This window comes from Anomaloglossus baeobatrachus, chromosome 2 (assembly GCF_048569485.1).
Source record: "Anomaloglossus baeobatrachus isolate aAnoBae1 chromosome 2, aAnoBae1.hap1, whole genome shotgun sequence".
In the NCBI taxonomy this organism is placed as follows: Eukaryota; Metazoa; Chordata; class Amphibia; order Anura; family Aromobatidae; genus Anomaloglossus; species Anomaloglossus baeobatrachus.
The window spans coordinates 103669237-103696840 of NC_134354.1; the positions used below are offsets into that span (position 1 = coordinate 103669237).

Sequence of the window (27604 nt, forward strand, 5' to 3'; positions counted from 1 at the left end):
AGCTCGTCCTGCGATTTTTATAGTTTATTCTTGAGAACATACGAGAGGTAGAAAACCGCAGGCCCATAATGACCTGATCCATGTCTGAAAATGATTCCCATTCTGTTGGGTAGAGACGCCTGCTGCTACTTGTAGTCCCACAAGACCATCTTTTATTAATAGTATGTGAATTTTCCCTGCCTCTCGTGGGGTATGAATTGTGACACTTCCTGATTTGTTATGTCTGGCCTTGAATGAAAAAAATGGCAAAAGGTCACAGATTTGTCACCAGGAAGTGGTAATGTAATGGTGCAAGATACAAGAGAAACGCATGTGACTTCTAGACTATACCGTCCATATCTGTGTACAAGTCACAAAAGCCTCCTTTCCTTGATTTCGGAAAGCAAAATTTGCTTAGTGCTCCAGAACTGGGGAACACTTCAGTGCCTTAGGCTAAGGCTGCTTTCACACTTGCGTTGAACGGTATCCGTTGCATTTCGTTGTGTGACGGATGCAACGGATGCGTTGCATATAATGGCACAACAGATGCAACAGATTGTACAAAACAACGGGAAGCTTTTTTTTTTTTTTCTTCTTTACAGTTTTACCGGCAGCAGACTATTGTGAACAATTAGCTGATCACCCGGCCGCCGGGTGCTCACCTGAGCGCTCTCACATGCCGGCGGCCGGGCGCTCAGCTGAATGTTCGGCCACCGAGAAACAAAATAAAGTTTCTGCGATTTAAAAAAAAAAAATTAAAAAATGAGCATGCGCAGTGAAAAAATAAAGGTTTCTGCCGCTCAAAAAAAGTTACATGCTGCGTTCCTTCCGCCCGGCGCAGCGTCAAAATAACGACGCTGCGTCGTCCAGCAGATGCAACGCTGACACTTGCGTTACAGTGCGTCATCCATACAAGTCTATGTTGAATAGCGCAGTGCGTTGACGGACTGCGCTATTCTCCATAGTGACGGACTGCGCTGAACGCAAGTGTGAAAGTACCCTAAAGCTGGGTTTACACACTGCAACATCGCAAAGGACATCGCTGTAACGTCACCGGTTTTGTGACGTAACAGCGACCTCCCTAAGTCTCTGCTAAGTCTCTGGTGAGCTGTCAAACCGGCAAACCTGGCCAACAACTTACCAGCGATCCGGACCTGCAGAGCGACCTAGCTGGTTGTTGGGGACGTTGATAAGCAGCCTTTTGAAAGGGAAGTTGCTAACAAAGTCGCTGAAAAGGATTCACACACTGAAACTTCATGCGGCACAGCGGGAAACAAAGGACCTAGGAATGGTCCTGAATGACTTGTAGTGATCAGCAACTTCCAGCAACTTCACAGCAGGGGCCGGGTCGCTGATAGGTTTCACACACTGCAACATCGCAAACAACATCGCTATTGCGTCACAAAACCGGTGACGTTACAGCGATGTCGTTTGAGATGTTGCAGTGTGTAAACCCAGCTTTAGGCTCCTTTCACATTGCGTTTTACCTTCCGCTCACAGGGCCCGTCGGAGCATCCGTCCGGACCGCCCCTCCCCCACTCTGCAAAGTGTGTTCCGGACGCATGTGCCCGACAGGGCCATTCACTGTTATGGAGCGCACTGCGTTAGCGTGTGCTCTGTTTTGTGCCATTTTTTGCATATATACGTTTATACAGACTGTCACCGGAATGTAGTCCACTACGTTCGGGTGTTCATCTGCAGAAACGTATATATGCAAAAAATGGCACAAAACAGAGCACACGCTAACGCAGTGCGCTCCATAACAGTGAATGGCCCTGTCGGGCACATGCGTCCGGAACACACTTTGCAGAGTGGGGGAGGGGCGGTTCAGACGGATGCTCTGACGGGACCTGTGAGCGGAAGGTAAAACGCATTGTGAAAGGGGCCTAAGAGCCCACAATTAGTATTTTGTGCGTTTTTAATATTGCAGATTTTCTGCACTTAATAGATTACTTGTGTTTTTTTGTCTTTTTGGTATGTAATGTTTTAAATGAAGCTGCTTTTGTTTTTGATACTTCCTGATATTTGACTTTGACAACTTTATTGACAGTCCTGTGCAAATTACATGTGCAGCAGAAATGCAGATCCGTTTGCACAGCGGAAACAAAAAAACTACAAAACAGAGGGCATCAGATTTCTATAAATCCCATCCAACTTGTTGGAACGAAGGGTAAACAATAGTTAATTTTAATCTATAGATCTTAGAATAATGTTTCCACAATTGGATGTGTTTAAATATAAAAAAATGTTCCTGTGCGGTGGAGATCTTATATATGTGCCCCTGCTATGTACAGTACTGTGTAATGGCCGTGTCTGACCGTACAGGGACGTAGTCTGATCCTACCACCGCTCCTGGACCGGGGAGGACGCAAAAGAGTATACAGATAGCACAGTATGTGATCCAAATAATTCTTTCTTTGAGGTAAAACTTTTTTTTTTTTTTTTTTAAATCGGCAGGAAAACTTTTACCTCACCGAAAGAATCATCTGGGATCCTGTACTGTAATGTCTCTACTCTTTTACTTCCTCCCCAGCCCAGGAGATGTGTTATGATCAGACCATGTCCCTGTACGGTCAGACACATCCATTACACAGTACATAGCAGAGGCACATATACAAAATTATCTCCGCACATGACCTTTCTTTTTTTACACATCCAGATGTGGAAAATATTCCAAGATTTATTGATAACAATCAACTTTGAAATTAACTTTGTTCATGGAAAACACCCTTTTTTAAGTTCCCATGTTTTTGACGCTACAGCTCTAGCAAAGTGGATGCAAATTCTAAAAATCTGATGCCCACTGTGCTTTTTTTTTTTTTTATTTTTTTTTTTATTTTAATGCTGTGTAAACTGACCTGCGGTGCGGGTTTTGAAATCTGTAGCCTGTTCATTTCTTTTCCAGGTCTGATGAGCTTTATGTGCAGATTTTCCCCATAGAATCACATTAGATGTGAAATATCCACTTGGGAAATAGTTTTGTCAAAGCCAAATACCAGGAAATGTCACAGTAGGTTTGGGGACGTATCACGCGTATAGCGACAGGGAGTTGAAACCCTGTGTCTAGGGAAGGGGGAGATTGTTACCCTGACCAAACCTTCCACTGGCTCTTTGCTCCCCTGACCACCCTAGATAGGTTCCCTACCTATGCTCCGAGCAGGACACCTGGCCCTGGCTGACCCTGAACTGGCCCCTAGGCAAGGAAGGGATGGGATGAGCGCTTAGATAATCCCACTAAGTTCTAAAGACACAGGGACTACAAAACAGGGGGCAGTGAACAGATTACTTATCTCCAAGAATACTCAGGGAGTGGAACAGTACAAAACAGCAATGTTTCTTCAGATGAATACAAGCCAACTGCTTGCATCCAAGGCCTGGATAGTAATATAACTCGATCACCAGCAAACACCAACGCAAAATGTGGGTATTTAAGGGTAACGTCTCACTAAACGACGTACCAGCGATTCCGACTATGATACGACCTGGTCAGGATCGCTGGTGCGTCTCTACATGGTCGCTGGTGAGCTGTCAATCAGGCATATCTCACCAGCGACTCTGCGCTTGGTAACCAGGGTAAATAACGAGTAACTAAGCAAAGCGCTTTGCTTGGTTACCCGATATTTACCCTTGTTACCAGCGTACACTGCTTAGTGCTGGCTCCCTGCACACGTAGCCAGGGTACACATCGGGTTACTAAGCAAAGTGCTTTGCTTAGTTACCCGATAATTTACCCTGGCTACGTATGCAGGGAGCCAGCGCTAAGCGGTGTACGCTGGTAATCGGGGTAAATATCGATGTTGGTGCTAGTTAGTCTCCCGCCGTCAAACACACCGATGTGTGTTGCACAGCGGGAGACCAGCAAGCAAAAAAATGAACCAGAATAGTGTGTAACGATCAGTGATTTCTCAGCAGGGGCCAGTTCGCTGCTTAGTGTCACACACAGCGAGATCGCTGATGAGGTCACTGGTACGTCACAAAACCTGTGACTCAGCAGCGATCTTGCTAGCGATCTCGCTATGTGAGAAGTACCCCTAAGGACACAAGGGGAAATGATGATTAACAGCTGAAAGATGAGGATATTCACAGGGTCCTACAAGGAAAGGGATTAACCTCAAGCAGATAAGATACCATTTACACCACAGCAGGAAGAATAGAAGGTCATGGAGCAGTTTGTGCAGCCAATCGCAGCGACCTTCTATAGTTGGACACCACAAGACTGTCTGTTAATCGTGACACACTCATGACGGGTATGCAGGTGCTATTCACGAGCAGCTGATGCTCAGATGAGTGCGATTCTAGTACCTGAGTATAATGGGAGTCAATGGGGAACTTGAGCATTTTTCTGGGTACTCAAGTAGCGCTCGTCTGAGCATCGGCTGCTAGTTCCCAATACCAAACTGTTTGCTCATCCCTAACCAGGAAGTATCAAAAACAAAGCCACTCTATTTAAAACTGCACCAAAAAATGTGTTTAACAGCGTTTTCCCTATCTCCGTGCATAAAAGACAATGCATGAAAAAAAAACGTAAAAACGGGGCGAAAAATGTGCATTTTTCCTGCCAGGAGATGCAGTTTTATGTGCAGAAAAAAAATTTGCAACATGGGAACATACTCTTATAGAAACATGCGCACCACTTATGCATTTTTACCCATTCTTGGTTTTGGCTTATAAATACTGAAGTAAATAAACTCACAAAATACTCACTGTGTGAACATGGCCATGAAGAAGTGAATTATGAATTCCAGGGCATCTTAAATCTCTAAGTTGACACCCGAGCGTTACCAGTCCCCTCATCAATACTTCTATAAGTTGTCGCCATGCCAAATTCTGTAGATACATCTCTATTGGAAATGGGACCGGTAACGCTCAGTTGTGTGTGTTTTCTTTTGTTTATCCATTTCCAGGAGTATTAACTGAGGAATAGCACAGGTTATGAACTGAACTGGATCCGTGTATCATCACAGAAGGGGGCCACGCTCACGTGCTGACATCAGGTTCCTACACCAATGCCCAGCAGCGTACAGCGGTGCCAGTCAGTTACCAGTGGCGCGCAGTGCCTGCTGAAGGCCTATTCGTGAGGCCCAGACTCTCTGATATAACGGACATGCCCATAGAGATGACTGGTCCTTCTACATCTAATAGTGGTCTATGTGATATAACCATTCTAATCGTACATGACATGCCTGTGGTCCTGTGTGTTCGGCTTCCCTGTCTTTGTCCAGCCTATGTGTCAGCACCATTGTGGTGTTGAAATAACTAAGATTTCTGATCCTTTCTGTTTCTCCTTTAGACGATCAGAGTAGGACCCTTCGTCCCATGACTGCCCCGCCATGGCATTCTCCTCACGCTTTGCTTTCTGGGAGCAAAAGGGAAGTGTTTAGCACCCTGCATGTGTTTTCTTCAGTTTTTTTTTTCTTTTCTTATTTCTCAGATGTTCTATACCAGGGGGTGACGTTTTTGATAATTTGCAGGGTTTATGCAGCGCTCGTCCTACATTGTGTGAAGAGACTTTGCTGCGTGCCACTAGAGGCAATCTGATGCCAGGCAGGCTTTGTGAGCTGTAATTTGGGAGAGAAAAAGCGCAATAGGGTCTTACCCGATTTACTGGGTGAAAAAGAAAAGAAGTAGTGCACTAACCTGATCGGGTTGTGCCAGTCACAACCCCTTTATAGACGTAAATGAGTGCCTTGGTGGTCCAGCAGCGGCCCCATTTAGAATGCGGTATATCAAGGTAAAAACTGGAGAAAAACGGGTTTCATGCCGCGCTAAAAACCATAGGTGTAAGTGTAATAAAAAAATGTTCTTTTATTTAGGCAATTCCTACGCGTTTCGGAGACATATCCACCTCCTTCTTCAGGGAAAAAAAGAACCTTCGGTTCTTTTTCTCCCTGAGGAAGGAGGCGGATATGTCTCCGAAACGCTTAGGAATTGCCTAAATAAAAGAACATTGTTTTATTACACTTACGCCTATGGTTTTTAGCGCAGTAGGCAGGATTTGTGTAAGGGTCCTGTATATTAGAAACCCTGCCGTCCCTAAAAATGTTCTTTCCCCTTGGCATGGAGCAGAGTGACTCCACACATGTCAGATTGGGAGAAGACAGCGCTGCATAAATCCTTTTAACATGTGTCCGTTTTTTTTTTTTTTATTTTCTTGGCGATATGCATTTTCTAATATGAGATCACAGATTCATGTAACATCTGTATATCCTGTTAATAATTATGAAATTGGGGAAGGTTGTCAGTCTGATGGTAATTAAATATGTGGTAATGATATAATATTGTCATTTATACGGTAATCCTTCTATCCTTATTGGCATATACTGTATGTCATCATAAGGACGTGCTGGTAGAGACAGCAGCCAATCTGATCAATCAGAGCTGCAGTGTAAAGTATGAGGGCGCAGTAAACCAATTGACTGAACCACTGATGAGGCAGGAGGTACGGTATGTCAGACTGACCCAGAATGGCCATTTAAAGGGAACCTGTCACCAGATTTGGGGGCCTATAAAGCTGCGGCCACCACCACCACTGGACTCTTATATACAGCATTCTAACATGCTGTATATAAGAGCCCAGGCCGCTGTGGAGAACATAAAAAACACTTTATAATACTCACCTAGGAGGTCACTCCGGTGCAGACTGGTCAGATGGGTGGCGCTGTTCTCCGGGACCGGCACCTCCTCTTTCGGCCATCTTGGTCTTCTTTCTTCTGAAGCCAGCGTGCATGACGCGTCCTACGTCATGCACATGTGTCGCCAGGGGTTAAGGGGATACCCAGAACCGGGCCAAGGGGTTGCTTCTGGAAAGGGGATCACTGTGTCGTGACCCGGTCTGTGCTCCCTGGTTCCACAATAAAAAGGGGGGTTATGTTCGTGACGCCACCCGTGGAATGTGATCAGAGATGACCACCACTGCTGCAGAACCTCCGGGGTGATGGAAGGCAGCTTGAGATGGGACGGCTCCCCACGGGTAGAGCCTTTTCCCCGGGGCAGTGTGTTAGTCGTCTATGGGGGTAGTGCAGGACACGAGCACAATAAACAGGCAGACTCACGGTTTTGCAGTTTCTTTGTCCTTTACTGATGATGGTATTCAGCAGAGTACTGTCCACGGAGTCTGTGAGGGGTTCAGGGTTTCTCCCACCCAGCCGGGCCGTTTTGGCTTCCTTGCCTGCACTGTGTGTCTGTGGCCCTGCTGCTGTGTGAACTATGCAGCTGGCTCTGCTCTGCTCTGCTCCTAGGTACCGACCTGACAGGCAACTCGAGTCCTTACTAGTATGTTCCTGAACTCTGCGTTTGTTGCTTGTGTCTGTGGTACAGGTGAAAGATCTGGAATCTTCACTGGTGGTAACTGTGCAGTATGTAACCTGCAGTCTCGGATCCAGCATCCGTTCTGTGTGCTCCACTGGGATGAGCTCAGCAATGCTCTGTCTCCCAGGAATGTTCCTCTGTGTACGCTTTCTCCTTTCCTCTGACCCTCAGCTAGGCCTGGAATTGGTCAGTGGATCCTGAGGTGAGCTAAAGCCAGCTTCCAACCTGCAGAGATCCTTTCTCCTCAGTGCTCTGCACTGAACTTCCAAACTGAAACTACTGACCATTTCCTCCCCCCACCAGAATATACAGGGAAGCAGCTTGGTCTCCCCCTTCTGGCCAGGAGGTCTTGGTGTTGTGTGTGGGGAGTTAACCCTTTGTGTGGCAACCCTGGGGTGCCACACACACAGGCCGGTACTGAGCAGGGCAGATCAAAGTGAGCCTGTGCAGGACCTCAGTGCCAGCGAGTGTGTATGATGTAGGACGCGTCATGTACACCAGCTTCAGAAGAAGGTGGACAAAGATGGCCGAAAGAGGTGAGTATTATAAAGTGATTTTTATGTTCTACACAGCGGCTTGGGCGTTTATAAACCGCATGTTAGAATGTTGTATGTAAGAGCCCACTGGTGGTGGCCGCAGCTTTATAGGCCTCAAATCTGGTGACAGGTTCCCTTTTAAGTGACACCTTGATGGTTAATAGTCTCATAGCTGTGTCCTAACCAAGGTACAAACAGGAGCCAACCATAAGAAAGTAAAGTCAACGTAAACATCCCGCCCACCTCCTTCCTTCAGCATTGCCGGCTGCTGCAGGTAAGCTGTGTTCATCGTTCCCGGGGTGTCACACGGAGCGATGTGTGCTGCCCCGGGAACTATGAACAACAGGACGTGCGATTTTTAGAAAATGAGCGACATGTCAACAATGAATGAGAAGGTGAGTATTTCTGCTCGTTCATAGCTGTTACCCGCTACGATATATCAAGCGATGCCGGATGTGCGTCACTTACGACGTGACCCCGCCGAAATATCACACGATATATCGTCTCGTGTGACGCCCGCATAAAGGCTGCTTTACACGTTACAATGTACCGTGCGATCGCACCCGCCCCCATCGTTTGTGCGGCACGGGCAATTTCTTGCCCATGTCGCACAATGCTGTAACCCCCTGTCACACATACTTGCTTTCCTAACGACCTTTCTGTGGGCGGCGAACATCCACTTCCTGAAGGGGGAGGGACAGCGGCCGGCCAATAGAAGCGGAGGGGCGGAGATAAGCAGGACGTAAACATCCCACCCACCTCCTTCCTTCAGTATTGCCGATGGGATGCAGGTAAGGCTGCTTTCACACATCCGGTTTTTGCTGAGCGGCACAATACGGCGCTTTGCAGAAAAAACGCAACCTTTTTTTTTTTTTTTTTTTTGACGCCGGTTGCGTTTTTTCCACATAGACTTGCATTAGCGCCGTAATGTGCCGCATGGCCTTGCGTTGCGTCTGTTTTTTGCCGGATGCAGCATATTTAGCCCATGCGGCGGCCGGATGGAACGTTGCATGGCACGTTTTTTGTGCGGCGGATCCGGCGCGATGCAGCGCGATTTACAATGCAAGCCTTTGAACGCCGGATGCGGCGTCCTGTGGCAAAAACCGCATCCAGATGCGTTTTTTTTTGCACTGCGCATGCTCAGTATCACGCCGCATCCGGCAAAAAACGGACGGGCTGCATGGAAAAACTTATGCAATGGATCAGTTTTTTTTCGCCGCATCCGTTGCATAGGTTTTTGAGCCGGATTGTGCTGCACTGCAAAAACCGGATGTTTGAAAGCAGCCTAAGCTGTGTTCATTGTTCCCAGGGTGTCACACGGAGCGATGTGTGCTGCCCCGGGTACGATGAACAACAGGACGTGCGATTTTTAGAAAATGAGCGACGTGTCAGCGATGAACGAGAAGGTGAGTATTTCTGCTCGTTCATAGCTGTCACACGCTACAATATCACTAACTATGCTGGATGTGCGACACTTACGACGTGACCCGCCGACATCTCGTTAGATATATCGTAGTGTGTAAAGCCCGGTTTACTCTCCCAAGTCTTCCATACACAGCAGTGCTCCATGCACTACTGTGTTCTCTATGAGAGACTCCTAGATCAGCAGCTTATCTCTGGAGGGAAAAAAAGGATCTGCCATTGGAAATCCAGTGTGCCAGGTCCTTCTCTTCCCTGTCTGGGTAGAATATGGAGGCCCCCAAACACATTAAACTTGCCTGTCGAATATTGGCGGGCTCAGCCAATGTGTACAGGGACCTTTCCTCTCAAAGTGCTACAGGAGTCAAACTTGTACATTCAGTCACTGATATCCTACATCAGGCTTTTGTTTTGTTATCCTCTAAGTTTTTGTAATGCCATGTGCACACGTTGAGTATTTGAGTTTTTTTACCTCAGTATTTCTTCCACTCCTGGTTTTGGCTTACAATCAGAGAAGTATAATAGACACACGGGCACCACTGATGTATTTATCACCACTCCTGGTTTTGGCTACAAATGCTGAGGTAAAAAACTAACCAAATATTCAGTGTGAACATGGCCTTAGATATTTATTGCTTTAATGTGCTTTTTCCTCTACATCAAGGCTTGTAATTTTCTAGTTTCTATATATGAGAAGTGACTTTCCCCTTCCCCCGCTCCTATTTCAAAACTTTAGGTTAAAGACGAAGATAAACCTTTATCAAAGAAAAAAAATGGAAGCCAGAATGGAGGTGTAAGTGTAATTTGTGACCATATTAAATGCACACTGGATTGTCTGTGGGCTGTAGACTATTGTGGTGTTGTGTAGTAGCACAGAGATTTGGCCATTTTACCTCCCGACAGATGACATTATGTGTCTGGTACTAACCTTTCACTCTATCCATGTTAAAACTGTGAGCAGCCGACTTTTTCACTTTTGTATATTTTTTGCTGCATCAATAATTTGGTACAATGCAAAACTGAAATAATCGCAGAGTAGCAAAAATAATTTTCCAAGGGTAAACCATGAATCTATAAGACCCTCCTGTGTGATTTTATGGACATTATTGTGCAGGAGAATTTCTGGGTCCGCACATTTTGTGTGACGTATACGTTCACTTTGCCTTGTAGACAACTGGATTGGAATAATTTCAGGTTCTCATATAACCATTTTGGAAAATGTGATGAAATGCGGTTTGAAAGTTGCCAAAGTCTCCTGTTATTCCACAACGGCTTCCAAGATGACGCTCATCATTAACCCACTGGTGGCAGGGAAATCATATTTGCCCTATGGGAGATCAGCTGCTTTTCCTATCATAAAGATCATATTGGACTGAGGCAGCATTGCAGCCATTCTAGACCTGGAGTTAGTGACTTGGCTAAGGGTATGTGCACACGTTGCTTTTTTTTCCGCGCGGAAAAAAACGCACCCTCTGGCAGAGGGGAGAATTGTAAACAATGCTTTTTGAGAAACAACGCATCGAAAACGCATGCGTTTTTCATGCGTTTTTCATGCGTTTTTCATGCGTTTTTCATACGTTTTTCATGCGTTTTTTTAGGTGCGTTTTTTAAGACTTGTCAGTGATAATAAAGTTGGTTGAACACAGACCTTTGGAAAAAAAAAAACCTGTGATGTCATTTCCTTCTCCACATTCTGTTTGGATAAATGGGAGGGCTTGGAATGGAAGGAGCACCATTTGAATTTTGGAAAAGTTGAAATAAACTTCGCGCACCAAGCCCCTTAGGTACCTATACGTCAGAAAACCCCCACAAGTGACCCCATTTTGGAATCTGCACCCATCAAGGATTTTATTCAGGAGTATATTAAGCATTTTGAATCCACAGCTACTTCACCCAAAATGTTGCTGTAGCAACAATATTCTCACTTTTAGGCCCGCTTCACATGTCAGTGAAAAACACTGACGTTTTTCACTGGCGTGTAAAACACGCACATGTCCCTCCGTGTGCCGTGAATCACGGCACACGTGGGTTGTCTAAGTGCAATCCGGGCTCCGTTCTCCGTGGCCCGTGATTGCACTTAGAGATTAACTCACCTGCACCCGCTCCCGCTCTCCATGGTGCTGATCGCTCCCGCGGTGCAGCATCCGGCCGGCGCTGACCCCCGCAGCAGCTGCTTCCGGGTTGGCTGTGTCGTGCATCATGAATATGCACGACAATAATGAGCCGGCACAGAAGGAACAGGGAGGACGGGCTGCAGAGGACATCGCTGGAGCCGGGTGAGTTAAAATGTTTTTTATTTTAAAAGCACGTTTTTTTCTGGCACGTGTTTCACGGATCACACCACTGCGTGGTCCGTGGGACATCAGTGATGCCAGAAAAAAATGGACATGTCTCCGTGCGGCAATCACGCACACGCGGGTACGCCGCATGGAGACACGTGCAGTGAAAAATCACTGACGTGTGAGCAGACCCATTCATTATAATGGGTCTGCGTATGTCAGTGATCCTGGTACGTTTAAAAAAAAGCACAAACGTCCCAGAATCACTGACGTGTGAAAGGGGCCTAAGGCTATGTGGCCATGATCCAGCGACACGGCGTCTAGTACACAGTGCCAGCCTTCCTGCAGCTGCCCATGCCCACGATTTGGGTTCAGGCTGCTGTGGAGCTCTATACTACCTGCAGAGAACACTCGTCTCCGCAGCATAAATTGACATGCTGAGGCTTGGGAAGCCACGCTACCGGTCAGTTTATGCTGCGGAGAAAAGAAGCACAGTGGGCATGGGATCTCCAAAAATCCTTCCACTGTGCTTCTACTGCACAACGCAGCGTTATGGACGCAGGGAAAACACTCAGCGCCCATAACGCTGCAAACCCTGATTGTGGACACACAGCCTAAAAAGCGTCAATGGATGAAGGGATGTCAAATATATAGAACGTCCTACCCCCGCCTGCATATTCTAAGCTGGCACCTTTAGTACCTTTCATGTGGCACTAAAGGGTGCCTAGCTTAGTATTTATCCAATAAAAAAAAAAAAAAAAAATGAAAAAAATGGCGTGGGGTCCCCCCTATTTTTGATAGCCAGTCAGGGTAAAGCAGACAGCTGTAGCCTGCAAACCACAGCTGGCAGCTTCATCTTGGCTGGTGATCAATTTGGAGGGCTCCCCATGTTTTTTTTTTTATATATATAAATAAAGAATAAAAAAAAAAATAACGTGGGGTCCCCACAAATTAGATCACCAGCCAAGGTGAAGCTGACAGCTGGGGTCTGGTATTCTCAGGGTGGGAAGAGCCATGGTTATTGGACTCTTCCCAGCCTAAAAATAGCAGGCCGCAGCCGCCCCAGAAGTGGCGCATCCATTAGATGCGCCAATCCTGGCGCTTCGCCCCAACTCATCCCGTGCCCTGGTGCGTTGGCTAACGGGGTAATAAATGGGGTTGATACCAGATGTGTAATGTCACCTGGCATCAAGCCCAGCAATTAGTGATGTCACGGCGTCTATCAGACACCCGACATAACTAATTGACAGTAAACAAAAGCAAAAAAAGACAACAAAAAATGTTTTATTAGAAAAAACACTCCCCAAATCATTCCCTTGTTCTCCAATTTAATAAAAAAAAATGGGTCCGCAGAAATCCATATGGATGTCCCACGTCGCCTCTGGACCTTCTAGAATATGGGGGCACGTTCAGGAAACGTATCCCCCATTTTTTAGGAGGGCAGACCCTCCATTTGAGGAGAGTGGGTGCAAAAATCTGCACCCACTCTCCCCGGGTCACAGCTGCAGACTGCCGAGCAGCCAGCACAGCTCACACTGAACACTGTGCTGGCTGTCAGCTGCTCTGCACATGTGACCGGCCGGCGTCTGCTGTGAAGGAGGAGGGGGCCGCGGGGGATCAGCGCTGCGACCGGACAGGTATGTATGACACCGGGGGGAATTGGGGTGAACGGGCAGGGCCTGGGGAACAGTTTTCTGTCGCATGTGTTATTGCACATGCGACAGAAATCATAGGAGCAGGGCGGCCGGTGCGCTACTGTGCGCGCGGCCATGTTGGATTTTCGGGAGGGGGGTCGGGGGTCGGGGCGGGCACTTTGGCGACACCGGGGGCTTTGCCAGGAAGTGAGGTCAACAGGAAGCCTCTTGACCTCACTTCCAGGTAAATGCCTGCGTTCTGGCGTGCCGACAAAGGCCGCGGACCGCAACAAAAAAGCAGGTCCATGCGTTGTGGCTGCGTTCTGTCCCCACATCATTGATTTCAATGGGGGAGAGAGCGCAGCCACAACGCACAAAAGAAGTGACATGCTGCTTTTCTTTCCGCACCGATTTTTGGCATCCAAAACGCTGCGGAAAGAAACGCAGCGTGTGCACTGATTTTTCAGCTTTCCCATACACTTTGCTGGGAAAGCTGAACGCATGCAATTTGCCACTGAAACGCTGCGGTTCAAAACGCAGCGTTTCCGCGGTAAAAAACGCATCGTGTGCACACAGCCTTATTGTCCCTTTTAGCCAATTAATCAACCTGATCAGATTTCTTTTGCATTAGTTTTAGATACCTGAACTCTGCTTGGTGTAAGTTTACAACCTTCTTAAAATCCCTTTTTTGCTTCTTCAAATATGAATTCCTAAGTTGTATGTGGTCAGTTTTTCATTCATGGCTTTTGTTCTTTAGAGCAGATATTCCATCAGTAACTAGTGCCAAGAAATAGGAACAATGTACGCACTGAGATTTCCATTCTCTCTTCCTACCATCCCATCTGGTGTATATTCACTATAAGGCCTCGGTTCCACTTGTATTTTGCAGGGACAAGTGCAGTCGGATATAACATCGGATTGCACTCGCACCAGTGCAAAACTATGGGGCAGTGTCCATCTGCGATTGAGTTTTCGTGCCATGTCTGTATGAGAAATTAATCGAATGAGGGTGTGTTTGGCAGCGATTCTTGGCTCACGCACCCCCATACAAGTCTATGGGTGCGTGTGAAACATTGTACTGCACTCGCATGTCACCCGACCGCAATGGAATGTACGCAGAGACAGGCAGCGGAGAGGAGGGAGAAAGTTCCGCCCGCAGCTGTGATGCGATTGCAAGATCAGATCACAGTCGCGTGACCCTCGGTTCCCACTCACAGTAGAGGGTCATTAGCATATCGCTTCCGTTGCTCTCGCATTGGAAGCTATGTGCAAGTAGAACCGAGCCCTAAGGAGAAAAGTATTGGGGCGTCTCCACATTATGTGCTCCTATTTTGCATCCATAGGCACTAAAGCCATTGGCCGCTCTCGTTACTGCAGTGTTCCTCACAAGCTGACCAGCTTTTCTGGCCAGCAGATTTTCCACGAAAGGTGCTTTAATTTGAGGAGGTTGACGGATTGATCTGGACACTTGCTCCTCCGTCAGCAGCCATTGTATGGACAGAAGTGCAGGTCAGCTAGTGAGGAACGCTGCACTAACAGGAGATAGCGGCCGACTGCTTTAATATTTAGTTTGACTTATCTCGAAATCTCCATTCTATTTCAATTCAGGTCGGGGCTTTGTGTCCAGTCAGGTTCTTACACCGCAAACTACCCCAATCCTTTCTTTATAGACCTTATGCACTGGGTCACCATCATGAGGAATAGAAAAGGCCCTTCCCCAAACTATTCCCACAAAGTTGGAAGCTACAATTGTCCAAAATTTCTTGATGTTCCAAAGCATTAAGATATTTCTTGACTGGAGTTAAAGGGCTAAGATTAAGTTTTGTTCTTAGAAGAAAGAACAAGCCATAGTATTATCCCTCCTCCAGCAAACCTTACAGTTGGCACAATACAGTCAGGCGGATATTTTTATGGCATTCGCCAATCCCAGACTCCTCCATCATTCTGCCAGGTAAAGAAGGGTGGTGAGTTACACTGGTTCCTAAATGCTTCTACTTTTCAATTATATCAATCACAGTTCTTTGTGGAAAATTTTAAGAGGAAAGATACATAATGAATTGACGAACTACAACGGTGATGTCACAATTTAAGGTTTAGGGTGAATTCGATGATTAAAGGCCCAGTCACACACAACGACTTACCAGCGATCCCGAAAACTATGCGACCTGATAGGGATCGCAGGTAAGTCGCTGGGAGGTCGCAGGTGAGATGTCACACAGTCAGATCTTGCCAGCGATGCAGGAACAATACAGGTCGCAGTAGCCACCTGTATAACGATCTCAGCAGTCACTGTGACCCTGTCACACAGTGTCAAACACAGCGATGTGTCCTGCCCAGCAAGACATCGCCTTTGAAGAAAATGGCCTGGACCATTCTGCAACGACTAGAGATCTCACAGCAGGGGCCTGATCGCTGGTAGGTGTCACACATAACAAGATCGCTAACGGGATCGCTATTGCGTCACAGAAACCGTGACTCAGCTGCGATCTCGCTAGCGATCTCATTATGTGTGACGGTACCTTAAGGGTGTATGCATACAATGTCTTTTTCAGCGGATTCCACCTAGAATCCTTCTGAAAAAGTGCTGAGACGTATGAACCTAATGTACCACAATGTCAAAACGAGTTGCTGTGCAAAGTGACTTGTGCACAAGACTTCAAATAAGATGGTATGGTTACTGTCTGTGGTTTCCTGGATTTTCTTCTGCTTCAAGACTAATACGGGTCTAACAGATGACCTGTGCATATATCCTCAGTTATGTGTTTCGATACTTTTGCCCTTATAGTGTATCCTGACTTTCAAATCGCCTTAAAGGGACCCTAAATGCCCTTTTGGAATGGAGGACATTCTCTATTGGACCACTTGAAAAGCTCGCTCTTGGCAAACTCCAGAAGTCCGTTAGCCATATGCATGGTCATCTGTCCTTTTGCTGGAGGGGTATTTTGGAAACTTTTGTTCTTGGACAGTCAGACCCCAAGTGATTATATCCCATGAAAAGTTGATAACGTTCAGTGATGAAAATTAACCTTTAAGGCATATCTACACTTTCATTAGCTGTTGGCTTAACGGTTGTTTGGCCGACGGGTCATCCTCCCCATTGTCACATTATTACTTAAGGCAACAGCTTACCTTCCCTAAGAACAAAAAAAAAAAAAAAATATATACATCATTTTCATTGTCCACATGAGTCTCCAGATTTGGTCATATGCTTCAGCTCCTAGTTATGCTAATAGTGGGGCTACTGCAGGGCTAGTTGTTATCTTGGGAGGCATCCAGTACGTCTGCTGGGATAATTGCTGCTATACATATAAAATGATTTCAGACCTTGGTTCGCTTTAAATAGCAACAAGTCTGCAGAGAACAGAATGCTTGCTGATAAGTTTCTACGGCCATTACTTAAGTTGTTGGGTCAGTACAGATCTGTGAAACATAATGTCAGCAGATTTGTATCAAAGCTCCCATCCCACTGCTCGCTGCTGCAAGATCTGGGCAAAGCATTGCATTATCCTCTCCTATTGATCCGCAGCTCTCGCACCCTATATGCAGTAGGGCTGTCTCTGTACAGTGGACATTATAACCATCCAGTAAGGTACGGAGGCTTTGTACTAGTTATTATTGCTTTTATGGCTTCACACCATGGGGCTGGTAATACAATGCTTAGAAAATAACGCTTTTATAGTGTATGACCAGGGTATATATTGGGAGGGATGATGGAGTAAGTGAGTAATGGACGGGTCATGCGGTGGAGATGATCAGCCTGCTCTATTGGGGCAGCTGATAATGCCCAGGGTGCTGGCCGTATGAGGCTGCTGCTGGGGCCCTGGTTCGGTGTTGGGTTCCTAGGTGCATGATATATAGCCGAGCTCTGCACTGCACTGCAGCTGTATAGTGATGGGCTTGTCCGATGCTTTTACAGCAGTTCTATGCCTGCTTACACTGAAACCATAGGTCTAATTTAATGAAAAGTCACCTTCTGTTTTATGTATCAGGACATAAGGGCAGGGGGAGAACACAAACAGCAGGTGCAGACGGTATATGGTTTCTGTAGTCCTAGATGGAAGACTGGTTTTAGGTCTGTGGATTTCCCCCCCCCTCCCCACAGTTGTACATGTTGCTTTTTGTTCCATATGATCATCTGCGTTTTTTTACTCCCTTTTTTTTTTCTTTAACTCTGCGACCTCCGTTTTTCTCTTGCAGAAAAAAAAGAATTTCCAATTCTTCTACCCAGTCATTACAAAAAACAAACAAAGCAGATAGCAGTTGGATGTTACACCGTTATCATCCATGTACTGTCTAGTTTCTTTTCCTTTTTTGTTTTTTTTCCTCCTGTGGATAATCCGACTTTAAGCTTGCTTAAATGTTACGATTCTGCATACGATATTGTATGCGATCGTAACTGCCCCAATCGTATCTGCGGCACGTTCAATTTGTTGAATGTGCCGCACAAACTATTAACCCCCGTCACATGTACTTACCCGTCCACACGACCTCGATGTGGGCGGCAAACGTCCACTTCCTGGAGTGGGAGGGACGTTCAGCGTCACATCGTCGCCACGCGGCAGCCGACCAATAGAAGCGGAGGGGCGGAGATGAGCGGGACTTAAACATCCCGCCCACCTCCTTCCTTCTGCATTGCTGGCCGGGAGCTGCAGGACATAGGTAAGATCTGTTCATCGTTCCTGGGGTGTCACACACTGCAATGTGTGCTACCCTGGGTACGATGAACAATCTGACGTTCAATTTTTAGGAATTGAACGACGTGCATGCGATTAACGTTTTAACGTTCAATCGCACGTACCTGTCACACACTACAATGTACCTTACTATGCCGGATGTGCGTCACTTACGACGTGACCCCACTGACACATCGTAAGATATATTGTAGCGTGTAAAGCGGTCTTTAAAGGGAACCTGCCACCAGGTTTTTCCCCTATAAGCTGCAGCCACCACCAGGGAGCTCTTATATACAGTATTCTGGAATGCTGTATATAAGAGCCCAGGTCACGCTGTACAACGTAAAAAACACCTTTATAATACTCTCCTATGGGGCGGTCCGGTCCCATGGATGTCGCTGCTCTTGGTTCGACGCCTCCTCCATCTTGTGCGGTCGCCATCCTCCTGCCCAGCCCTGTGTGCATGACGCATCCTGTGCCATTCACAGAGAGGCCTCCTTTGTGCTCTTTTGATCTGCTGTGCTGAGGTCCGAGAATAGTACTGTAATGCGCAGGCACGAGGGAAGGTCAAAGACCGCCCGCGCATGCGTACTACAATACTGTGATCTGCCCTCAGTCAGGCAGATCAAAATGCACCTGTACAAGGGCACAACGGAGGCCTCTCTCTGAATGATACAGGACGCGTCATGAGCAGGAGGATGGTGATACCAGAAGATGAAGTCACTGGACTGAGAGCAGCGGTGCCCATCGCACCGGACCACCACCTAGGGGAGTATAATAAAGGTATTTTTTACTTGTATATAAGAGCCCAGGCCACGCCATATAAAATTCTAGAACGCTGTATATAAGGCCTTACTGTTGGTGGCTGCAGCTCATAAGGGAAAAACCTGGTGACTGGTTCCCTTTAACAAGAAACCCATAGACTACAATCGGTATAACCTCTACCCAGACAGAACATGTTTGAGAAATTGCATAAAAGGGGTCCTAAAGAGAACCTTCTACAGACCATAAATGAAAGGAAAGTTACAAATTGAATGGGTTCATTCAGAATAAAATCATTTAGCTGCCATACTATATAGTGGATATTGTACATTGTCTGTGTTGTGATCGACTTTGGCACATTTCAAACTGTGAACTTTGCATTTCTAAAAGGGGAACACCATAAAGTTAGATATTAAAAAAAAAAAAAAAAAAAAAAAAGTGTGTGTATATACCGTAAATGTCTTGCAACTCTATAGATGTGTAATTAGAACAAAGGTAGTGTGCAATATAACTTTAGGTAAAAACTTCCCACCACCAAAAACTTTACCTACTTGGGATCCCAAAATTCTGAAAATTTTCACGTAAAACATCCAAGCAGTGCGGTGTTGCTCCTTATGGTCAACTGTGTAAAATAGTCCGTCCTCTTAAGGCCCCGTCACACACAGAGATAAATCTTTGGCAGATCTGTGGTTGCAATGAAATCATGGACATATTGTTCCATTTGTACACAGCCACAAACCTGGCACTGATTGTCCACAATTTCACTGCAACCACAGATCTGCCGCAGATTTATCTCTGTGTGTGACAGGGCCTTTAGGCTGTGAACTGAGAGCCTAGAGGACCCTGACACCACTCTATGTGGATATTGAGCGTGGCATGAACTATAGGATACATCATCGTACAGTAGGTCACAGACCTTTATTTCTGAATTCCCAGGTAAGTGAGGTTTTGAATGTTGGGACAGGATATTTTTTGTCAATTTGAGATTTGTATCAGAATACAAAGTTGCCTTTTTTTTTATGTTATTTCTATGTTCAAAATGTAGTCTGAAAACTCAGAGAATGAGGGAGAGCAACCTTTAAGCAATCCATCATCTCCAAGAAATTCATTCTCCCCAACCCCATTGAGAGCCAAAAGCCCAGAGCCAAGACAAAGTCCATTTAGGGTGAAGAGTCCTGAAAGAGTGCCAAATCCCGTGCGAGTTACCAGTCCAGAACCGATGCAGAACGGTGATGAGAAACCAGCTAAGACCATGCAGAGAGCTGGAAGTGAAAAGTCCATAACTACGGAGACTGGTTCTGAGGAAACTGGTACCAAAAAGAAAGTGGTGAAAGTGGTACGAAAGATGGTTAGAAAAGTCATTCCACAGGAGGATACCGGAAGCAAAAATGCGCCTGTCCAAACACAGGAAAAAAATCGGCCACAGTCTCCCATTCCAAAGGCACCTGCCATGCCCAAAACTGAGGCTAAAAAAGAAAAGGATGACATTTCAGTGGGCCTCACCAGCCTTATGACCAGGGGCAAAATGAAAGAACATAGACAAAGATTTAAACTTCCTGAGAAGAAAGTGGAGCCTACACTTGAGAAAGTGTCTTCACCAACTCCACCTGCAGAAAAAGCAAGCGAGAAGTCAATCAGTCCCAACCCACCTGCCTCTGTAGAAGAGAAGATCGTTGACATCCCCTCCAAAGTGATTATTCCTGACCTGTCCAGCAAAATGCCACAAAAACCATCTAGATTTACACCCGAGGTATGCACATTTATCTAAGTGTGTGCATGAGCAACACAATCCACCGTAAAAGCTTCCTCCACTTCAGATGACCAAAATTAACCATGCATGTGACCAGTGTGGAGTGCTCCTAGGCTCTAATGTATTAACTTTTTTAATACTTATTTGCATGACTTGATTAGAACATCATTATATTTTTTGTTTATCTACTTTATATACATGTTTTTCAGAGTTCTGTAAAAAGTTTTTAAGGCTGTGTCCTTTACCCTGTGGCCATTTTAGGTTTACGCTTTGGCTGATAACAGAAAAAAAATAGAATTTGCTTTTGAATTTGAGCTTTTATCAATGAAAATAATCGAGCTTTCAACCTAAAGTAGTAATGATGGCAGAAAAAGGGGGCATAAACCATTTTGCTGGCTGTCCTTGGCCTTTATCTGTGTTAGATGGCAGCAGAGTGATCTTTTTGGTTTCCAATAATTTTCCTACCTCTGCTCAGCAACCTCTGAAGAAGGGCACTGCACCGCCCGTACCTCAGAAGTCTAAGTTTTCCCTGGGCACTCAAGAAAAAGGGACATCAAGAAAGGTGTGTTTCTAATAACTCATTACTTCTGGTTGAGACGTTGGTAAATTTGCCTAGCGCTTCAAAGATGAATAGTTCTGCTTCCGTATTCTTCTAAGAGAAATGTTCTTGTGGGTCTTGGAAGGTTTGGCTTTCCTTGTAGAGAACCAGCCAGTATTGGATGTTTGCACCCCTTGCCTCTTGGGGAAAGTAAACAAATGAATCTTCCAACCAAAGGAAGAAAACACTTGTCCCTAGCAATTCTTCAAGGAAGTTTAACGCTTTGGACATTTACTAGACATCAACCAACCCGAATACTATGATCTTTCGACCGTTCCTGTTCCTCAACAGTAAAGTGGGTGATTTTACAAGAGACATGCATGACCAGAGCACTTTAGCTGTATATAACAGTATATATAGCTAAAGTTGATATATATAATAATTTAATGTACCCCTCTTTTAGCCTTCAGTAATATAAGCATAATGTATGCTTAGATTACTTGGTCATTGCTGCCTTTTCCCCTTTTCCACCGCCACTTCAGTCCTCTTCCCCACAATATTAGTCCGATTTTGATTAGCTGGCCCACTCAATGGTTTTTTTTTGTGTGGACTGAAAGTCACTTTCTCAATATAAACCTATGATGCTCACTTCAAGGGTCTCAGACTTTCACTGAAAAAGCACTACCTGTCCACTGTGTGAGCTAGCTGGTCACATATGTGAGAAGTGGACTGTAGCGGCAATAGAAACTAGAGAAGGCAGTGATGGGTACAGTTATGGATGAAACTGTGGCACCCGTGAAATTGTTACAGCAAATTAAGCATTTCTCCCAGAAAATTTATGCAATTACTTGTTTCTGCATTTTATTTCCTTTTTTTGTATTGGAATAACACACGCACGGAGGAAAAAATTAAGTGGTCCACAATTCCAGTTGAGAGATATAAGAAGCTTGTTGATGGTTATAGGAAGTGATTGATTGCAGTTATTTATTACAGAGGGTGTGCAACCAAATATTAAGTTGAGGGTGCCAACAATGTTGTCTGGTCCATTTTTGGAGTTGTACAATTTGCCCCCCCCTCCATCCCTGCTTTTTTTTTTTTTTTTTTTTTTTTAAATTCTTTATTTAACATTTTAGAATATAACATAGATGGGTAGGGAACCATCATGACACTTTCTTACAAATTATGACAATGTGGATTCAGAAAAAACTTTAAGTATATTAACAACTTATAACACTGTCAGGTGGTTTCATGAATAAAGAAAAGGGGATGTAAGAACAAGAAGGTGGAAGGGGATGGGGGGAAATTATGAGGAAGAATATAGGGGTATAATACGTGAGAGAGTAAGGTAAGAAAGGGGGAGCAACATCCCTCCTTTTTTGTGTGTGTTGTCTCAATACACAGGACATAAACTTGTGCAAAACAAAACGTATAATTGCAATAATTTTCGGTCATTTACTTCATTTTCTAGAACAATTTCAAGGGTGCCAACACTTTCAGCCATGATTGTAAGTATCGTATTCTAGCCAGTCAACACAAGAACAAAAAGAAACAGGTCCGTCTACAGGTGTATGTTTCTGGTTTAACAAATACTCAATTTCATCATTTCATTTCAAGGCTTTTTAAAGGATTGGGCATTAAGCACAGTTTAGTAATTTGTTGGTGGGAACAGAGGCAGGCTTCTTCCTTCTGCAGTGGAGCGAAATTGTAGATGTTAATGTAGAAAGCATCATTCATGAATAAAGGATATAGGTATTTATGAAATCTCAGTGGTCAACATGAAGGTGGTATGGCTAAGGATGAGTAATTTCTAGATGGAATCTGTGTGTTGTGAGGACATTGTTCATAGCGAGTTGTCAATTATGACTTCAACCAACCTTTCTTGGTGTGAGCTTCATTTTTGTTAGATCTTCAGTTGCCACACGATACATTTTCGGCTGTCTCGTCTGCAAACCATTGGCCATAAAATTCATTTTTATTGTCTTTCTTAAAATAAATGTCTTAGTAATGAGGAAAAAATTGATGGTGGATGTGGTAATTCCATAGGAGAAGGTGTCTGGATAATGGATTCCTCACATGCTTAACTTGTTTTCTCTAGAGAACCCCTTTATCTAATCACAAGATCGGTAATAACTTATTGATCGTGGGGTCTGATGGCTGGGATCAGACTATTTTATCCTGGTTAGAATGCAGCGGATGTGCAGATGCTGAACCCTCGGCACTATGGGGCTTTTTCCGGCAATCCCATTGAGAATGAATGGAGCTGTGGTCAAGCATGTACACGGTCGCTTCTTTTTAAGGGTGTGTTCACACGGAGTCTTTTTCCTTAATTTTTGGAGTAGAAATCTTATTGATACAGGTAAAATATATCTTTGTACCATGTTAGCCAGTAGAGATAAAAAATGATTTAAAAGAACTGAAGTCCTCAGTGGTTGATACCTTTTAATGGCTAACTGAAAAGATGGTAATAATAGCAAGCTTTCCAGACTCTCAGGTCTCTTCTTCAGGCTCAGTATAACACAAAATCTGAAGAGTCACATATTTATACACAACAGGACATAGAATGGGGCAGTAAATAAAACAAGTGACATGAAGCAGAACTATAAATCTTATTGAAAAATTTTGATTTTCTGCTCCAAAAACAACAAAAACACTGGAACACATCATTAAGGTTTTTTTAGTTCTGCTGTGGCGCTGCTCACATGAGCGGTATTTTGCCGCAGGGCAGGATCCGGTACAATTGCGTTTCAGCTCAATTCACCTCCAGTGGAGTTGCGGCAGGATGCGGTCACATGCGGTTGCGTGCGAAGCACGTAACCACATGTGACAGCATGTTGCCGCGATTCTATAGGAAATCAATGGAGCTGAAATGCATTTGTACCGGATCCGGCCCTGCGGCAAAATACCGCTGATATGAGCGCGGCTTGACTGGTGCAGGTCCCAGCTGGCAACCCCCCACTGATTGATAACTTCTCTCCTATCCTGTGGATAAATAACTTTTGTTTTTTAAGGCCTCTTTACCTGCTTTATACTATAGTTTTTTTCTTTTCTATGTCCAGTGTATACTACTTCAGTAAATGAAAGGACACTACTGTACATGCCGGTTTGTCTTAGACATGTCTGCCTCATAATTGTTTTTGTATGTTTATGCTGGTTATCTACTGGTTTCAGGAAAAATGTTATTGTGCTTTTGTTTTTTAATATTATTTTGTACTACTTTTATGTCATTATTACAGATTTTTGTCTACTTTCACCAATTGAATACGGCCTTGGTCCGTGAACGTAGAAACCGATGATGTTTTATAATCTTGAGTCCATTGGGAAACTAACTTTACAAACTAGTGCAGAACACAGATGTACTTAGATGTCTTCATGTTGCTTACGCCAGAACTTCAGGAATACATACATCATATTAATGCAGAATATGTATTCTGTTCTAAGAAGCCTATGTTTGTCCTCACCATAGATGATCACTTTAGAGCAGCCATGCAAGCGTCTATACGCGGTTGAATAAGTCGTCACATGGTCATTTGAAGACCAGGGTTTGACCTGGAAATGGGACCTAGAACATTTTCCATACAAAATCATGTCTGAGTGTTACTCTTTTCTTTTTGTTACGATGTCCTTATGATGTATGCTGTATGTAGATGGGTTGTTCTCACTAAGTATACAATTAATGCGCATTTGACCTTTAGGCTACAAGCCCCGTATCCCAGCAGATTCCGGCAGAAGAGGCGCAGAAACGTCTGGAGAGGATCTTCATGGCATCTGTAAATAAAGTTCTTGGGTTACTCCATGTTTCTTTGCGCTTGGGCATCTACATGTTTCAGCTTCTGCCTGTGGCTTTTTTATTGCTATTTTGATTAATTCTAATGTATAAAAAAACTGACTGAGTAGTCCAAGCAGAATTCATTAGCCCATGACCAGTGTCTGGAAGGAAGATGTACAGCCTTTTAAAGGGAGTCTGTCGGCACACGGAGTGTTCACTCCAAGTACAGGAACTCCTGCATCATGACATCTAATTATTTAACTACACCTTCCCACCTACTGGTTTTCTAGCTATCTCTTCCCTTCTCTAGCTCTATAAAGCCAGGGCTGTCAATCCACAGAAGAACGGAGGGTAGAGATTTGAGAGAAAACAAGCAGGTGGGAAGGTGAATTTAAATTATTAGCCTCCATGATGCACAAATGCCTGGACTTGGTGTGAACATTTATCCTGCGCTGACTGTCCCTTTTTAAGGGTACGGTTCCACTTGCAATTTGCATGGACGAGTGCAATCTGGTAAAACTTCGGATTGCTCTCACTCTAGTGCAAAATTGTAGGGCAGTGTCAATCGGCTATTGATTTCTCATACCATAGCGGCATGTGGAATGAATCGCAGCATGCTGTGTTTGGCAGCGATTCTCTGCTCACACACCCCCATACAAGTCTAGGGGAGCGTGTGAAACATCACACTGCACTCGCATGTTATTCAAGTGCAGTGCGATGTACGCAGAAACAGACAGCGGAGGAGATGGGGAGAAAGTGCTCTCTTCCTCTTCTCCGCAGCTGTTATATGATCGCAAGATCGCATCAGAGTCGCATGATCCTTGGCTGACGCTCGCAGCAGAGGGTCATTAACTTATCGCTTCTGATACTCTCGCATCGGAAGCTATGTGCTAGTGGAACTCTACCCTCATCTTCAGTCTAGCCAGGGAGCTTTATGCTATTGATCAGCAACCTAACGCACTTCACAATCAGTCAAACTACAGTCAAACTCTGTCAGGAAATACTGAGAGTTGTGGTTTCACAACAGCTGGAGTACCGAAAGTTCCTGACCCCTTTCTTACACTTCTCTGAACCCGATTGCTTTCCTTTGGTGGTATGTGACCGCAACTTGCCAGTTAGTAGAAACTAAATCAACACGGTTGGATTTGGATAGAAAAATAAAAAAAAAGAAATGTGAAAGGAAGTTTGTTGGTGGCCAAAGAACCAGTTGTGTCTCTGGCCATATGTGGTTATGCCATGGCTTGTATTTCTGATGCTGCTGTTGTCCTGTTTTCTGGCTAGCCTTTATTACACTTCTGTTGGCAAAAAGCTTCCGATAAAGGGGCATGTCCATGATCAGTGTTTGCAGCGGTTTGGATGCAGCATACGTCAGCTGCGTCCAAACCGCTGCGTTGTACAGTACAAGCACAGTGGATGGATTCCTGGAAATCCCGTGCCCACTGTGCTTGTTTTTTTCGCAGCAAACACTGACCTGCGGAGCGTCTTTCCAGACCGCAGCATGTCAATTGTTTGCTGCGGAATTGCCTGCGTCCTTCACAGGGAGAACACAAGTGAGAGACTGCAGCGCACTGAACCCTAATTGTGGGCACAGGCAGCTGCTGTCTCCTGCGTAGGAGACGTGCGGCCCCCCGGTCAGGACTCGCTGCGTTCTGAACACAGCGAGTCCTGATCGTGGGCACATACCCTAAGGCCTCTTTCACACGTCCGTATTTTTCTTCAGTGTGTCATCAGTATTTGGATGCCAAAAGCATGAGTGTCTCCAAAACACAGAACGGGTGTCGGTCTTTCAATTATAGTTATTCTCTGTAAGTTCCTCTCCTGGTTTTGACATCCAAACACTGATGCATAATACGGACGTATGAAAGCGGTCTAAAACAGTAAAACATGTCTTTTCTCCATTGACCATTCCTTGTATATTAACAACGCAGCCATTAAGGAGATGAAGAATTTGAAGGAGCCATGTTTTTATCACCTGCTAAAGTCTTTATTTCATTTATTTGTATATATTTATTTTAAAACCACTTCATGTGCTTTTCTCTTTTTATTATTTATTTTTTATTGTTTTAATGGCGAAAACAACCACAAAATGCAGGAATGCGTGCGCTCTAGATTTGAAGTGACTAATGTTCTCGCATGTACTTTCCATCTTTGTTTCGGGGGCAGGCAGGAAAATAACTGAGGGTGTTTTTGTTTTGTTTTCTTCAGTGCATTTCATTTTTTTCTGCTGTACTAACATTAACAAACACATTTTAAAATGATTGATGTCTCGCTGCCACTTGTGTGAAAACTGTCAATATATTGCAAAGTTTTTAAAGCCGATCTGTCACTAGATTTTATAATATCGAATAAGCCAAGTATATAGAGCTGGAATTTAAAGAGGACCGATCACCAGGTCAAAAGTGGGCAGTTTTTGCTATTTTATGCCTGGAGCTCCACTATATATTGCATATTCTTTTTTTTTTTTTTTCTTTAAATCCACCATATTGTTCCAGAGACATGTGATATTTTTTTTTTTTATTTTTTATTATTTTTTTTTTTTAGCAAATTTCTATGAGCTTTACCATAGGAGGAAACGCTGCTCACATGATAATAATGCAGAACAGCCTAGAGACCCATCCTCAAAGGATCTTGTGAGCCGTGCCGCCAGGTGATAATCATCAAGATTAACGCTAAATATAGAAACTATATCCCTGGAACTGTATGGCGGATTTGCAATAAAAAAACAAATTAAAAAAAAAAAAAATGGAATGGTCATGGGGGCATTGGGAATCGAATAACAACTGGCCACTTAGGACCTGCCACCAGATCAATTCTGTACGACTTTTTGGTAGTTTTGTGTTTTATTTATGCATTTGTATTGTCTTTATATCTTCATCCTCTCTCTCTCTTTTTTCTATATAATATAAACTGCATACTTTTATTAAATAGATTTTATAGACCTGACGAGGATGGTGTACTCC

At 44.6% G+C, this 27604-nt stretch overlaps 1 protein-coding gene across 1 annotated transcript in view; it reads left to right on the forward strand.

Annotated features, from left to right (window-relative positions):
- Window positions 1-27604, forward strand: part of MYO18A (myosin XVIIIA) — a 538612-nt gene that overhangs the window by 142232 nt on the left and 368776 nt on the right. Inside the window, exons 3-7 of the mRNA XM_075333424.1 lie at window positions 5283-5346; window positions 9977-10035; window positions 19636-20340; window positions 20816-20902; window positions 24571-24645. Of these exons, the coding sequence (XP_075189539.1) occupies window positions 5283-5346; window positions 9977-10035; window positions 19636-20340; window positions 20816-20902; window positions 24571-24645 (990 nt within the window). The remainder of the gene's footprint in view (window positions 1-5282; window positions 5347-9976; window positions 10036-19635; window positions 20341-20815; window positions 20903-24570; window positions 24646-27604) is intronic.